The sequence below is a fragment of the Dermacentor variabilis genome, chromosome 1 (genome assembly GCF_050947875.1).
Source record: "Dermacentor variabilis isolate Ectoservices chromosome 1, ASM5094787v1, whole genome shotgun sequence".
Taxonomy (NCBI): Eukaryota; Metazoa; Arthropoda; class Arachnida; order Ixodida; family Ixodidae; genus Dermacentor; species Dermacentor variabilis.
In genome coordinates, this window is record NC_134568.1 from 210,094,005 (window position 1) to 210,110,124 (window position 16,120).

Below are 16,120 nucleotides of genomic sequence, written 5' to 3' on the forward strand. Positions count from 1 at the left end.
CTTCCAGCGTAAACAGAAATTTGCTATGGGGCCTGGTGAGGGGCTTTTTAATACAAAGAGCCAATGTGGGAAGGGGTTAGAATTCCTCTTTTCTTTTTTTTTAATTCCCTATGCTTGTGCCAATGTTGTACCTACTGCCTCATATAGACTGGGACAGGTTTAAGAACTGCATAAATGCTAGGACAAAGTAACCCTCTTCACGAGTAGCCTTGCCAAATGCATTGGATGCACTTGCAGTTTTAAGTAGAGCCTACGTTACAGGTCATCTTGATATTTTATGTAATTTGGTTGGGCCTGTACATATGTGACCCAGGCATGGCACTGCCAATGCCCTCACTAAAGTCTGTGATGCTGCGGCAAAGCTGCAGTGTTGGTAACATGTATATGTTAAAGAAGTGGCACTGAATGGTACACAGGGACCAAAAGAGTTAGTTGTAGTGTATTGATTCAACCCAGAGCTGAAATCACACCCTCAGTTTTTTACAGCTGCATGGAAATCACATGACACAGCGATGCAATTTTTTTTTTGCATTCCTTTTTTCTATTTTCAGTAATTTCCTTCAGTATGCATTTCAGTTTGCCCTATTGCAATATTGTGTTCTTAGGCAGGTGTGCGAGTGTTGGTCAGCACTGGCCAAAGACGCTGCCATGGGTTCGAGTATTGTGAACCACCTGCTGGAAATGCTGGACAACCAGGGAGCTACAGAATTTCATCCAGACCCCAAAAGCCAAAGAGGCACCATCAGAGTGGCCGTTAGGGATGTGCTTGCGGTGGGTGCTTTTCGATTGAGGCAGCTAAGAAAGCATGTTGCAAGCTAGTATACAGTCTCTGAAAGTAAAGAAAAGCAGTTTTATTTATACCTTGACCTTCATCTTACTGTCCTGCTGGACGTCTCATCCAGGATGAAAATGGCAAGAAAAGTGGGGCAGAGGTGGGTGGGTGATGCTAGTCCTTGTCTTATGCCTATCTTCAACTTTTCTCAAAAGTCTGTGATCATGAGTCAGCCAGCTCTAGTTGTCTGCCTTGCATTTGTGCTTCAGTACATCTTTCCAGAAGCTACATGATTCTCCTTATTCATCAGGTCACAAAACTACTCTATGTTAAGATTTGGTCAGGACAACTAAACTGAGAAAGCAGAACTTACTACAAGAGAGAACTGCTAGAGAAATGTAGGCCTGTGCCAACGTGGTACCTGTTAGCAACAACACTTGAGTGCATAAAATATTTGCAGCTCTGTCCTGCGATAAGTACTGGTGTTATTGGCCAATTATGCACATCAGCTGTGGTATTATTTCCGTAGGAGTTAATTAAATTGACGTAGGGGGTGATGCTTATCATTATAGCTTCATTGCTTCATGAGCTGATTAGTCTAACCTCGATATACAGTTAGACCTCTATATAACGAACTTCAATATAATGAAATCCTCGTTATAATGGAAGTATTTAACTTTTCATAACCTCTTGTTTATAGAAACACCATGTATTTAGAACCTCAATATAACGAACTGTGTATGTGATTTCAATATAACTAAATTTCACTGCCGCCACAAAGGAATGCTGTGACAATAAATTAAAACTTCTCCAGACGCAGATAGTGAAATGATTGAATTACAAGGCTGCTTGCAAATGCACCTCAAATCGCATGCCACATGACAATAGCCGAAGTGGAGCCACATCATGTTCTGTATGAAGTCCAAGTGCGATAAGATCCTATTTCGCTCCATTCACTTTGTGCCAGGGTGAGACAAGAAAGATGGTGGTTTAATGAGTGCCACCTTCCTGCGCGTGCAAAGGTAAAGAGGCAGGGAGGAGCGAGCTCGCGGTAATGCGATCAAGCGCGCGTGAGGGGCAGGGGAGGCATGGAGTTGGCACGCCTCTCAGCAATGGCTGTGCATGGCTGTAAGTGCGACTGAGAGCACACCCAGCTGCGCACCCTGCTTTAGAGGTAATCTGCCACCTATGCAAAGAGTGGGCCTGCTGAGATGGCGGGGCATCATATGTATAAGCTGTCTTACCACGCGTTTAGTATTGGAGGTAGCATAATCTCGAGTTTCAGTGACCCCTTAGAGTGAGAGGCAGACTAAGCATTCGCTCCCCGCTGCCGGTGCTTTTCCTGATAGCGTCATCCCAGTGTGGGGGACGCTATCAGCTGCAGGGGCTGAGTGCACGTGAAAGCGTGACTGGCTTCACTTAACTCATACCATTGAGAAGATATCGTTGATATACATGGCATGAAACCGTACCATTCGTCGCCAACTCCCAAATTTATCAAAATGAATCGTTTTCTCATTCAAATATGCTTTTTTCGATTGCCCGATAATTCGGAAAATTCTGCAGCCCCTTTCCGTGCAAGAAAAATCGATCGGCGACTGTACTTAATTGAAAATCATATTTAGCGCCAGCGAACAAGGACAGAAAGGAGACGACACCACAATGCGTTGGGAGTATAAACCTAGGGCTAATAAGCCTCTATTGCCGTAGTGGTCCGCCCACTCGAGGCTTGTCAAGAGGAGCATTGCCAACTTGTGCTTTGGAAATGCAGAAAAGAAATCTTGCCACCATAAGATCTATACGAGTCTTATGGATCAGTCGGGAAGGTTATCAACAGCAGGGTTTCCGGAGTCGGTGCATGTTTCGGTTGTAGAGGGGCTGCTAAAAAGATGCGGGTCAGACAACACAACTTGGGACGTGGCAAATCAACAGACGAAACACAGAAGGAAGGTAGCGGTAGTGCCCTATCTGCATACAACGGCACATAGTCTTAAGAAAATGACTAGCCGGGTGGACACAAAAGTGGCTTTTTCAGCGTCAGAAAAACTCTCGAAAATATGTCGGTTAACGGACCCGTGCCGTAAGCCAGCTGTCGAATGCTCTACGAATCATTGTAAAGCACCAGTGGGTTGCGTAGAAGCTGTTGTTTATGAGCTTCCGCTGTTGTGTGGGAAAAAATACATTGGACAGACAGGAAGGTGTCTTAATGACCAGAAATAAGCAATACCGTCATTTGTCAACTCACTGTCATGAATGCGGCTGTGCGCCAGTGTATAGGTCCTGTCGGGTTCTTGCAAAGCACAAAGATAAAGATGTGCGAGAAATTATTGAGCCTCAGGGATATCTGTCGGAATAGTGATACGTGTCTTAGTGCCCCTTCGGTCTACTTGTTAGATAAGGAGGCAGCTTTTTTGGATGGTTAAAATGTGGATGAGGTGGTGCCACTGTGCATGGTGGGTGTTTCCTGAAAATCAAGTTGTTGAAGTTAGCGCATTGTGGTGTCAGCTCCCTTCTGTCCTTGTTTGCTGGCACTAAATATGCTTTCCAAGTCAGTTTACCAACACGCCTAACAAACGGCAATGCTGTACTTATTTGCGTAAAAGGTCGAATTTCAATAGAATGAAATTTAGTTATAAAGAAGCAAATTGCTGATTTTACGATCTTCATTATATTGAGATTTTATAACAAAGCTGCATCTGAAATGAAAATGTCTTTGTTATAGTTGATATTTGTTGCAAGCATAATGCTAATATCGGCGAAAAAAATTTGCTATCATTGCGAAAACAATGCACAATGCCTCTGACGGGCCAGTAAAAGGCCTCCTGCGCATTTTACGGCCCGTAAGCAGGGATGCGATCGCATATCATTGTTCGAAACATGCATTCAGTTTGCATCCGATTTCATCTCACGCGATTGGCCTAGGCCATGCCGACGTGTGCGGCTGACGATGTCGGCGTGACCTAGGCCAGTCGTGTGAGGTGAAACTGAATGCACGTTTCGGACAACGATCTCCGATCGCACCCTAGCTTGCCATACCAATAGGTGGCAAGATAGCGATCACACACACACGATTTGAATTGTCGCTAACATGAAATACTGCGATTGGTGTGAACTCACAGGATCTGCACATTGGCTTGCCAACTGCGGTCCAACTAAGCTAAGCCACTGGCCAAACCGTGCAAACGCATCCAGTATGTGCTATTTCAAGTTGCTCTTGCTGAGTACAGTCGCTGACCAATATTGTAGAGGTGGGAGGGAGCTGCACAAGTGCCGGAACTTTGCTACTACTGCCATAATTCTAGCCCGTTAGTGCAGTGTAATGTTCAATCGCTGATGAGGTCGGTGGGTACGATCATATTGACATAAAGCTTCCTGCAGCAGCTTATCACCAGCCACTCCGCCAGCCATTGGTAAATTTATTTCACAGTGGTACTGCCTAGGCCTCTAGGCCTAACCAATGCTGCTTTGTTGGGAGTCTGCAACCAAAGTTGTGGTTTGGTGTCAAGCTGACGTAATGACAACTTTGTTCGTGTCCACCATGTTCGCAGCATCATGCATGTCAGAAAAATCGAGTGGCATGTCCTATGGCGTGCATAAAATCGATTGCCTTTATATATTAGATTTAAGTGGAGGCATTGCAGTGAAGTGCAGTGCAGTGAAGTTCAATAAGCATGCAGGTCTGAAAAATCGGATGTCTGAAAAAAAAAATAACAAAAGCCGGAGTCTCGCTCGAAAGGCAAAGCACCAATTGCGATAGAAAATTAGTAGACAGCTATACAAAGTTAGGATAGCAGTTTTATTGGTGGTATAAACTTGTAAACATTCACTTACTAACTAAATTAACAATGATAGAATGTGTAAGCACGGCTGAAGGAAGACTTAGAAAGAAACAGACACACAGAGACAGCTCTGTCTCTGTGTGTCTTTACTGTCTATCATGGATTCAAACCAACTAGCCCGGCAACGTGTTCTAACTAAATTAACAAGCACGGTGTCACACACACCCACAGGTAAACATGAACACATCTCACTCGATGAGCGTAGGAACTTGCTGTAAAAATGTTGGAATGAGGAATCGCGGCAGCAGCAGTGATCGAATTGAGCTTCGTCCACCTCGCTTCAACGCGAACGAAACATAGAAAGCACAGCTCATATGAAGCTACCAGCACTACGTGCACTCTGCAAACATCGCAGATTGCTTTGAAGATGAAGCCCACACAGGTGCACACTTTGGCCACATCGCAGATCGCTTTCAAGATATGGTGTCCGCATGACCATGGCGTAAGCAGCAGCTGCCAGAGAAGAACCCGCCCCGCCCTCCCTTGCCTCACCCCCGTGCCTCACACGCAACAGGAGAGGGTGTGCTTCTGGCCTGCTTTCCTCGCTTGTACACGCGAGATTGAGCTGCATTTATTGGCTCACCCTCGCATGCCGCTTTCACTCGCACATACAGCATACAGCACGCGGCGACGATTTTATCGCCCTTGAACTTTATATGGAGCCTCTCGGCGCAGCTGACGGTGGAAATGCGCCTGGAGTGTCCATGTAACTACCACAGCAATAAAAATGGTCAGCCACTGTACTTGACATTTTTGCTACCAGAACACACACTTTTAGCCACGTGCAAAGAAACATTTGCTTTGCTAAGCCGATGCCGTGTCAGATCCTACATTTTCGGTTTCATCACACCAGGGGAATACTCCATTGAAATAAAGTATGACCAACCAAAATTTAGATTTGCTTGATTCTACCCAATAATTCATTCTATATTCATGTTCACTATGTCGAGGTTCAACTGTATGTTGCTGTAGTAGAATCCTGTGAATATGTTCCTCGCTGTTGCATTTTCCTTACTGCCACATCTCGTTTTCTGTGTCTTTACCACAATTGACTCCTGTGTATTATGTTCCCATTTATACGTCGCCATTCTGTAATGTTCCCACAGCTTACGTTGTATTTAAATGTGGTGATCACGTAAATTTAGCAGTGCAGAGGGAAATTGAGAAGTATGAAATGCCGGAATTATGCAATCGTCAGTCCCAGTAAACGTGTGATGATGCAGTTGCAATTCTTTTCGGCTTTCTAAAGTCAGCTTTGCCGCAAAATAGGCATGTTATGCGTTGAAGCATACTAAGAGTGGGACGGTGCTATCGTCGAGAGACATAGTATGTGCTTCTTAATTTTACACCCACGCAAGAGCCGTCTCTGATATTGCTGTGGCAATTCAGGGCCTTCCTCACTGTTACATTTTTCTGCGGTCCATTGAAAAATAAATCAACAGGGTTCTGTTGTATATGGCTCAGATATTTGCCATATTTTTGCAAAGTCACGCAGGGTACTAGTAAGCCATCAGTTTGTTGTCTGGAGGCATTTCGCTTCCTATTTACTGATTTTGCTACTGTGCAGTGGTGATATAGAGTCGAATCCAGGGCCTGCTACTGCACATTTTGAACGATTACTCAAAGGTCAGAACACAATATTGAAAAAGCTGTCATCAAATTGAGAACAGGTGCTTTGCTGAAATAGAACTGAAGGCTCATATTGTGTCATTAGAGGAAACAATCATGTGTGGATGATATTCCTTCTACACTGGCTAATGTTGAGGCACAGCAGCATCAGAATCAGGCAACATTGTCGGCTTTTGGTTAAAAAATTGACGACATTGATAATCATCAAAGGCGGGATAATCTACTTTTTTATGGTCTTGAAAATAGGGACACTCTCGAAAATGCAACTAAATCAAGTGAACTTGCCTCAAATCTGTGCCGTACGAAATTGGAACTTAATGCTGTTGGAATTGAGTGTGCTCACAGGATAGGAACCTATCTTGCAGATTAAGCATGCCCAATTGTACTGAAGTTTTCCTCCTTCGAAGAATGCCAACAAGTGTCAACTAATGCACGTAAGTTAAAGGGCACGAACTATAGCATTTCAGACAATTTTTCACACGTGGTGAGGGATAAAAGAGGCCATTTATGGTATTTTGTGAAACAGAATAGGCAAGAACGTATAAAAGCAGTACTAAAGTTTTATACCCTATACATGGACAACAAACGCTATCAGATTGATGCTGTGACCAACGAAGTGAAGCAGATGTGACCATCACTAATCACTGAGATAAAGGAAATGCTTAATGTTTTGGTAATAAACTGCAGGAGCATAAGAAATAAAGTCGATTCTTTCCATATCCTTGTTAGGTCAGTTGAGCCAACAATGTAGTTATTGGCACCGAGTCATGGTTGGACTCTAGCACCTTAAATTCTGACGTTTTCCCAGGTGGCTATCATTGTTTCAAACATGATTGAGGAGCAAGAGGGGTAGGAGTATTTTATTCTTGTTAGCTCAAGCTTATTGTGTGTGCTGCTGGAATGTTCTATAGCTTATTCTGAGTATGTTTTTTGCAAAGTGAGGCTATCTAAGGGAAAAAGCTTAGTTATTGGATCATATTACCGTCCTCCCGGATCATCATATGACCAGTTTGTTCAGCTGTCTGCTTTCCTTGACACGCTTGAAAACAATATCGCAATACAAGGGGGAGATTTTAATCTTCCAGATATAGACTGCTCGTGTGATGACCCTGTAGGATTGTTCACTGGCCGTGTACATTCTGCATTTTTGGATATTGTCTGTGATTTTACGTTTCAACAGTACATTTCTGATGCATCACGGAACGATGGCACAGGTCATGTACTTGATTTGCTCTTGTGTAATGTTCCAAACATTATAATGAATGTAAAAGGGCTTCCCGGTTTAAGTGACCATCATGTTTTAGTGCTGATATAAACGTTCAATATGTGTTCATGCCGAAAAAGGAACCCAGAAAGATTTACGTGTATAAGAGGGCTGATTTTGTTGCTATAATTCCTGCGTTAAGAGTCATATTTTCCTACCGTTGATGCATTAGTTGATGAATTGAGCATGGAACAGTTATGGAAGCTGTTTAAAGACAAGCTTTTTGAATTGCACAATACTTTTGTTCCTACTCATGTTATCTTACCTAATGGTCAAAGGATAATCCTTGGTTTAATCATCAGCTGCGCACACTAATATGAAAAATTGGAAGAGTTTATCTCAAGTTTGGGAGAGCCAAGTCCCAGGATACTTTGTTAGAGCTGAAATGTTTGAAAAAAAAGTTTTCAGGGTCTTACGGAGAAGGCCAAGCTTACTTATTTTGAAAACCTTGGTATAAAGTTGCTCATTGATTCCAAAGAGTTCTTGAGATTGGTTAGGTGTAACGGTAAAGAAAACAATTCTATCCCCCCATTAAAGAGCTCCAAAACCGTAACTGATGATGATGAAGACAAAGTGAAACTTTTTAGCAATTTTTTCTTGTCAGTGTATAGACCAAAGCGTTCTCACACTGCTAATGTGATCTTCCAAATAAACATTAATCAAATACTTGAGGTTATATTTGGCGTAGAAGGTTTGCGTAAATTCCTGCAGCAGATGAAGCCGGTGACCGCTTGTGGCCCTGATGATATTCCGGCAGTGATTCTTAAAAACTATTCTGGAATATTGTGGTTTTACTTTTCTTGGTTATTTACAAAGTGTTTATCTGGGTCTTGTTTACCGCGTGATTGGAAGCTGGCACGGGTGGTACCCATTGACAAAGGCGGATCGAGAACTGCTGTTGAGAACTACAGACCGGTGTCTTTAACAAGTATCACATGCAAGGTAATAGAACACATAATTTAGACTTCAATCATGTTGCATTTAGTTAAACACAATATTCTAAGCTCTAGTCAGCATGGTTTTTGACAAGGTTTTTCGTGTCCTACACAGTTAGAATTCTTTCATGATCTGGCCTCGGCAATGGACAAAACCAAAATTATAGACTGCATATTTCTACATTTCAAAAAAGCCTTCGATGTGGTTGCACATGATCTTCTAATCTTAAACCTACAAATTGGACAACAGTGTCATAGCTTGGATTGCCGACTATCTTCGCACAATACAGCAGTCTGGAGTGTTCAACGGTTTTTCTTCTGTATATATTCCAGTAACCTTGGGTGTTCCTCAAAGATCAGTTTTGGGGTCCCCTCTAATTTTTACTCTTTATTAATGATATTGAAACTGACCTTCCATCTTCATTTAGAATGTTTGCGGATGACTGTGTCATAGAGTCAGAGATAACACAAGTGACACTTCATCATTACAGACTGATTTAGGCATTATAGAAACATGGTGCAATATGTGGGAAATGTCGCTAAATGTTCAGAAATGTGTTCACGTCACCTTTTCAAGGAAGCAAGCATTTCAGTCGTGTATACCTTGAGTAATATGGCATTGAAAAAGGTTGACGAATACAAATATTTAGGAAATTTAATGAAGCCTGATTTAACATAGAACAGGCACATTACGCATATTAAGAATAAGGCAATAGGTTCATTGACATACCTGCCCTGCAATTTCAGTCAGTTACTGGATAAATTAAAACAGTAATTGTATTTCACTTATGTTCGTAGTTTACTTGATTACGGTTTTATCTGTTGGGATCCATAAATGGCTGATTTCATGGAACACCTTGAAAGAGTGCAGAATAGGGCAGCTAGGTTTGTTCTCAATAATTATAGTAGAAAATTAAGTATGACAGAAAGTAAAATTAAATTATCGTGGCAAGCATTAAAAGACTGACGAAAAAAATTTCAGGTTGAAATTTTTTCACACCGTTTATTATTCAAAAATAAGGATTGAGAGAGAAAGATATATTAAGTTGCCTACTTATATGTCGATGAGACGCGACCATGCACTGTAAGTCCGCGAGTTCCCTTTCAGGGGTGACGTCTTTAGGTCTTCTTTTTTTGTTTGATCTATAAGAGAATGGAATGCTCTTTCTCCTCACATTGTTAATATTGAAAACAATGATACATTTTATCACACTTTATGTATGTGATAACTTGTCTATTCCTTCACACTGTAATCCCCCCTGCTATAATGCCCGTATTACAATAAATAAATAAATAAATATAGAGCGTATTTTTTTCTTCCATCATTGTGTGTAGTATTGTTTTATCTCGTGTATCTGCAGTTTTTCTTTGGTGCATGAGATACTATTTGCTGTCAGCTTGGAACGAATATGTGTTTAAATTTATGCAGGTGACATCTTTGGTCTTGCAGCATAGCTTGCTTTCCTGTTTATCTTTATGAGCACTTGTGCTGTGAATTTTTAGTGGTTTGTGCAAGCTTTGGAGTGTTATTTTGACTGACACTGCAAGGAGCAGGCATATACAAGCTGCTTATTCTCTCGCTTTATTTTACTTGCAGGCCATCTGTGCCCTGCAGGAGATGTTCAACACTGCTGAGATGGAGTCCTGTGCTAAGGAGGCATTTGGCCATGTTTTCTCAGCCCTCCTGTTGGCCGCAGCCAGCTATGTTGGCGTCAGTGCAGTGAGCTTTGTTACAACAAACACTGCTAGCAAGCAGGAGTCCGGAGCCAGCCCTAAACTGCTTCCACTACGGTGCTGAAACCCTTGCTCTTCTTTTGAAAGCAGTATCCAAGAAATATGTGTTGCTTGCCTGGTTTTTTTCACTGCAACATTAAAAAACTAATAATAATACAGATACAGAAATAGAGACCACATGATTTGTGTTCCCAGTAGTGGTGCATTCATCCCATGCTGTTTTTCTTCTGTTCTTCAATCTGAAGCAGCAGTGCAATGCTGCATTTCTACATGAGTATGGCTGCGTGAATATAGCAAGACAAAAGAATGAAGAAAGTCACAGTTTTGGACAAAGTGCAAAGCGGTATGGTAATAGCCTGAACGTTTCTGAGGATAGCTGTGAATTTTTTCCTTTCCATGGTTTCATTTCGAGACTCAATAGATTATGGCAAGCTGGTGATCCTACATCTTAGCATATAGGCTGCTCACAATCTGCCGACTCCAGGGTAACCACAGGTTGTGGGACACAGTCTAATTGTGTGGGCAGACCTACTGCCTTCATCAATTTTAGTGGTTACTGCACATGTATAATGTGCATTTAAAATGGGCAGGTGCAGCGCGTAACCCTTAACCATGCACCCTTATAACTATGGAGGGATTGTTTTTAATGTGTGAGGTGTATGCAGTTAAACCTCAGTATAACGAACTTCAGTGTAATGAAGTTCTCAATATAACGAATTATTTAACTTTCATAACATCATGTCCATAGAACACCATGTATTTAGAACCTCAGTATAACTAAGTGTGTGTGTATGTGATTTCAATATAACGAAATTTCACTGCCACTTCAAAAGAATGCTAAGACAATAAAGGGAAACTTCTGCAAATGCAGATGGTGGAAGGATTGAATTTCAAGTGAGTGCTTGCAAATGCACCTCTCGAATTGCGAGCTGCACGACAAGAGCGACCGCCGAAGTGGAGCTGCATCATGCTCCGTATAAATTTGTCCAAGTGCGATAAGATCCTATTGTGCACCGCGCACTGTATGGTTTAGGTGCGAGTGAAAGTGTGCAAGGGTGAGACAAGAAAGATGTTGGCTTCATGAGTGCCGCCTTCCCATGCGAGCAAAGAGAAGTGTAGGGGAGCGAGCTCGCGGTAATGCGATCAAGTGCGTGCGTGCGGGGGGGGAGGGTCAATATGTGGCTCGCGTCTTGCCTGTGGCTGCATATGGCTGTGAGCGTGACAGAACGCATACGCAACCGCACACCCTGCACTTCAGGGTAATCTGCTGCGTGTGCAGTGAGTGGGCATGCCGAGATGTCGTGGCGCCATGTAAGCTGTCTTACTGTGCATTTAGTATTGTAGGTTCCGTAATCTCGAGTTTCGGTCACCCATTGGAGTGAGAGGCAGCCGAAGCATTCGCTTCCCACTGCCGACACTTTTCCTGATTGTGTCTCCCAATGTAGGTGACTCCATTAACTGCGGGGGCAGAGTGCATGCAAAATCGTGGCTGGTTTAGCTTTAATTCACACCGCCAAAAAGACATTGTTGACGTACGTGCCGTGAAACCGTATCATTCATCGCCGACTCCCAAGTTTATAAAAATCAATTGTTTTCTCATTCAACTTTGCTTTTTGCGATTGCCGGATAATTCTGAAAATTCTGCAGACCCTTTCCGTGTAACAAAAATCAATCGGCGACTGTACCTATCTACATGAAAGGTTGATTTTCAATAGAACGAAATTTCGATGTAACAAAGTAATTTGCCAATTTTACCGATTTCGTTATATCGAGGTTTAATTGTATATCAGTACATAGCTCACCAGTAGCAGTAGTTCTTGAGTAGGCACTTCTTTGTAGACATCAGTGCAAACCTATATGTACTGAAATTATATTAAGACAGACACCACTGACTACTCTGAGCGCACATAAGCAAGTCAAAAGCCATAACAGTGATAACTGCTATGGGCTCTTGTTTTGCATTTAAGTAGCTATCACTGTTCTATAGCTGTTCAATTCCATGTAGTCCTGCATTTTGACAAGGTGTTGGGTCTCCATACTCATCTCAACGTTTTCATTGTTGCTGCTTTTTATTGCAAAAAGCAGTAAACATTACAGTGTACCAGTTGCATGTCATTTAATGTCAAATTTCATCCTAGTGGTTCAAGGACTGAAAGCATCTCACATACTGCGATGTTTACAGATGTGCTCTTCAGGCATTTGAGGCCTTCCTAAGGCGGGCAGGTCAGGAAGAAATTGTGGCCAGTATGGAAAAGGATGGCCACTGGGACAGCATGGAGCAAGATGAAGTTTTTCCAGATTCTATTACTGTGTTGGCTGGGTGAGTTATCTTTAAAGTTTGCAGGTGTTTTCTTGTCACTAAAGTATATATTAGGTGTGTGCGAATACTTAAATATTCGATTTCGAATCGAATAGTGAATGGTCGAATAATTCGATTCGTGAATCGAATATTGAATATTGGTACCTTTGGTGAATGTCCCGGCCGTGGTCGGTGCCTTGACATATTCAAGCATTCTCACACTGCGCAATCTTTATTGGTACAAAGTTCGACCAGGTTGACGATACCAATCGAAACAATTAACGCTACGTGAACAGAGGGAACAAAAGCAGTGCATATGGAAAGCACGGAAGCATGTGTGAAGATCGGGCCGATTAACCACTGGAAGGCACGCTGATTACATTGAATACACGAGTTCACTGTTCATGCATGCAAATTCACACGTTGTGGTGCTTTCTACCCCCATGCGAGCACTTAGACAAACTTGGCACACATGCTCGTTGCAGTTGCCAGCTGTTCAACCGTGGACCTGAACACCAACGTAACAGCCATCAATTTAACCCATATGTATTATTTTGGGAACAGTCACTGATGAACCACCTTCAGGAGCATATTAGTGACAAGCTTTATGCTACGGTTTTTGGCCCATTATCACATTGGCACAGCCACACCATTGGCCACACTGTCTAGCCCATTAGGCCTAATCGGAAATGTGTTGTCGGGTGTCGGCGACTCAAGTTATGGTTACCAAATCAATGCAAATCTAGTCACAGCAGTCGCACGATCCTCAGAAAGCCTACAAACCACCTCACCAACGAAAGCAAGAGCATGGGATCACTTGTATGTTCATGGGCGCCATCTTTGCAAAGTACCGTACAGTGGCGCCTCGTTCCAAACACAATTTGTAGGCGCACAACGGTCTCTTCTCGTATCTTCGAGCAACCCGTCACTGGATTTATACAGTGGGCTTGAAAATATTGTGTGACAGCACGCTGACCCTTGGCTGCAGATGCATTTACAAATACAGCAGATGGACGCGGACGAAAAGAAGAAAAAACAATATGCAAAAGAAAGAGCCCCCCCCCCCCCCAGGTGTCATTGCCAGAGTTCTGTCATCCACATCATTTGGGGGTTCTTTTGCGTTGCCTCTACCTTTTCACTTAAAATTTTATTGTGGTTAAAAGCTTACTGCATCATTGTTGGCATGAACGTGCACAACTTTTAATTCATGCTTTCATTTATTTCTGCAAATCCTGACAATAGGAGGACAAGCGCATTATAAGCACCAGCGGCAGCTACCTCATCCGTGTTTTCTCACTTCAACTTTTTTTAAGCTTTCCACTGTAAACACCTTGCACAGACACAATATATTTAAATATATACACAGGACAAACAAAGTTTATTATATTTTTTAAAGAGGAGGTAGTCAACTAACAATTATTTCTAATAGCCTATGCCTAGAGAAAGAATATGTTGCTGTATGTTGACCTCACTTCAAATTGCTTTGTGTGCTTTTTTAACATTGAAAAAATATTGGCAGACTTCAGTCACCCCATCGGCAGTCTTTTATCAACGGTGTGTCTCAACATTGATATATGTCTCAACATTGCTTCTCTTTCCAGTAAGCAATGCTGATGACTCATTAAAAAAAAAACTCTTCTAATAATTTACAGTGTTTATAAGAGATGGAAACATCACCACTTGCATGCAGCCGCTCATAAAGTAGTCAGATTCACTCAAAATCTTAATCAATAGCAGTCATGCGCAACAGTACTTATACTCAAACTCAGTTAAAAAATAGGGAAAAAAAGACAAAAAAAAAAAAGAGGCTGCAGTTTCACTGGAAAGGTGAAGCACTAGATTAGTGATAGGAAAGTACAAGACAATTACATGAAGGAAGATTACACCACCGAGAGATGCCATATTCTTGGTGGTGTTAGAGGACTCCAGGCTGTGAAATTGAACTGTCTCCTACCATGAGGTCTTCTAAATACTCATATAAGGCTGTCAATACATATGCAGTAGAACCTCGTTGATACGTTCCCATTACATTTGTTTTCCTGGTGCCAACGTTAGTAATCGAGAACACAAAAAATTGCTCAATAAAGTTACGTAGATTTTTTACTGGTTCATACGTTCCCAGAAAACACGATTTTTCAACACCAACATTCAGTACATCTCCAAACTGCGATCATATGATACGTTTTCCAGCTGCTAGACCCAGTTCTTCCCAGTTCCTTCATGAGATCACCTTTAGCTGTCATTGGTGCAACATGAAGTCGCCAGGAATCTCGGGGAATGATACCCCGGCGTTCTTCTTTCTTGCACTTGATGTGCACATAGGCTCACAGCAGTACCTCATGACGAACACTCTCCATACACAAAACGGAAGCAAACAAAACTTAGGGCATCTTCCTGTGCACGTCGACACCAGCGCATAAACGATTACTTTGCTTATCACACGTGAATGAGTCCCGCAAGCCTGTACACGGCCTGTGTGTCAGCCGGTAGTGCCACGAGTGGCAAGTGCTGGCAAATGAGAAAGAGCATGATTCAACAGGAGGGGCTCTTTTCACAGACATAGTTAATAAAGGAGGCATTGCTTCGTTTAATGCTGTTTCGTACCAACGGTCATGACAAAAAGTCGAGGAAAATCTGATGACGAAGGGTTTTTTGTTTCTGAAATTTCAGTTTTTGTTATACATTGATTCTGTGGGGTAAGCGGCAGTGCCACAAAGGCGTCAAAATTATCGGTCATGTCCGAAAAGTTGGGCATCCCAAAAATTGGTCATTGACTGTTTTGCTAATTTTAGTTAATAAATGAAAAATGTATGTCTGTGATCTCAAAGAGACAAAAAGAAATGATTTCATCTTTGCACTGCCTGTCTAAATGCAACAATTGCACATTGCTGCATCTGCTGCACGTGGCCTCCTAAATGCGTAGTGTAGATACTGCAGCCACCATGAGGAGCTGCCACCAGCCATATAGCTTTCATCCTTTGGGTGCAACCAGCTTGGCATTGCTCTCACGCGCCCCTTTGCTGTCTCCCCTGTGTAGCTTCCAGAGCACTAGTAGAAATGAAATGAGAAACAAAGCCACTAATCAGTCTGATAGCCACATCAAACTTTGCGTGTCCTTCAACAATTCAAAAAATTTTTGCAGCAGTAAATTTGTGAGGTGACGTAATTTAATGGTGATGTCATTCTATAATTAGTTAATTAGTTATAAAAGTGTTTCAGGGACCCTTTAAAGGGCAGCACTGGTGATTTTTCGATGTCCACTGACCTCAATAATATTTTGAATATACGTTCTCTATTACACTCCAATTATCTGTGCTAAACGATATAACTGCAAGTCATTTAGATTTCATGAAAATGAATTTTGAAGATTGGTTGCATGTTTCTGACTCATTCCCACAAATGTATGACATTTTACTGGCCACCCTGTGTTTGTGATGTCAGACACTACGCCTCCACTTCACCCAGAAATGACAAGCCGGCTCCTTTTTCTACGAGACAATGGCCGTCAATCATCGTTTTGAGACGTAATAAACCGGTACTTCTCTTCGTCTTGCCGTAGCTCAGTGCATTACACTTGGGCACGTCAACTGCTTCACGCGGCAGCAGCAGGTCAAAAGCAAACAGCGATCCTTCAGCGCTCATATCTTT

General features: G+C 42.3%; 1 protein-coding gene across 3 annotated transcripts in view; it reads left to right on the forward strand.

The window, feature by feature from the left end:
* The window catches only part of c11.1 (maestro heat like repeat family protein c11.1), a 212,376-nt gene that overhangs the window by 141,427 nt on the left and 54,829 nt on the right, over nucleotides 1-16,120 (forward strand). For all 3 annotated transcript variants that reach the window (XM_075703967.1, XM_075703969.1, XM_075703968.1), the window contains exons 28-30: nucleotides 606-771; nucleotides 10,037-10,230; nucleotides 12,356-12,493. In XM_075703967.1, coding sequence (XP_075560082.1) covers nucleotides 606-771; nucleotides 10,037-10,230; nucleotides 12,356-12,493 — 498 coding nt within the window. The remainder of the gene's footprint in view (nucleotides 1-605; nucleotides 772-10,036; nucleotides 10,231-12,355; nucleotides 12,494-16,120) is intronic.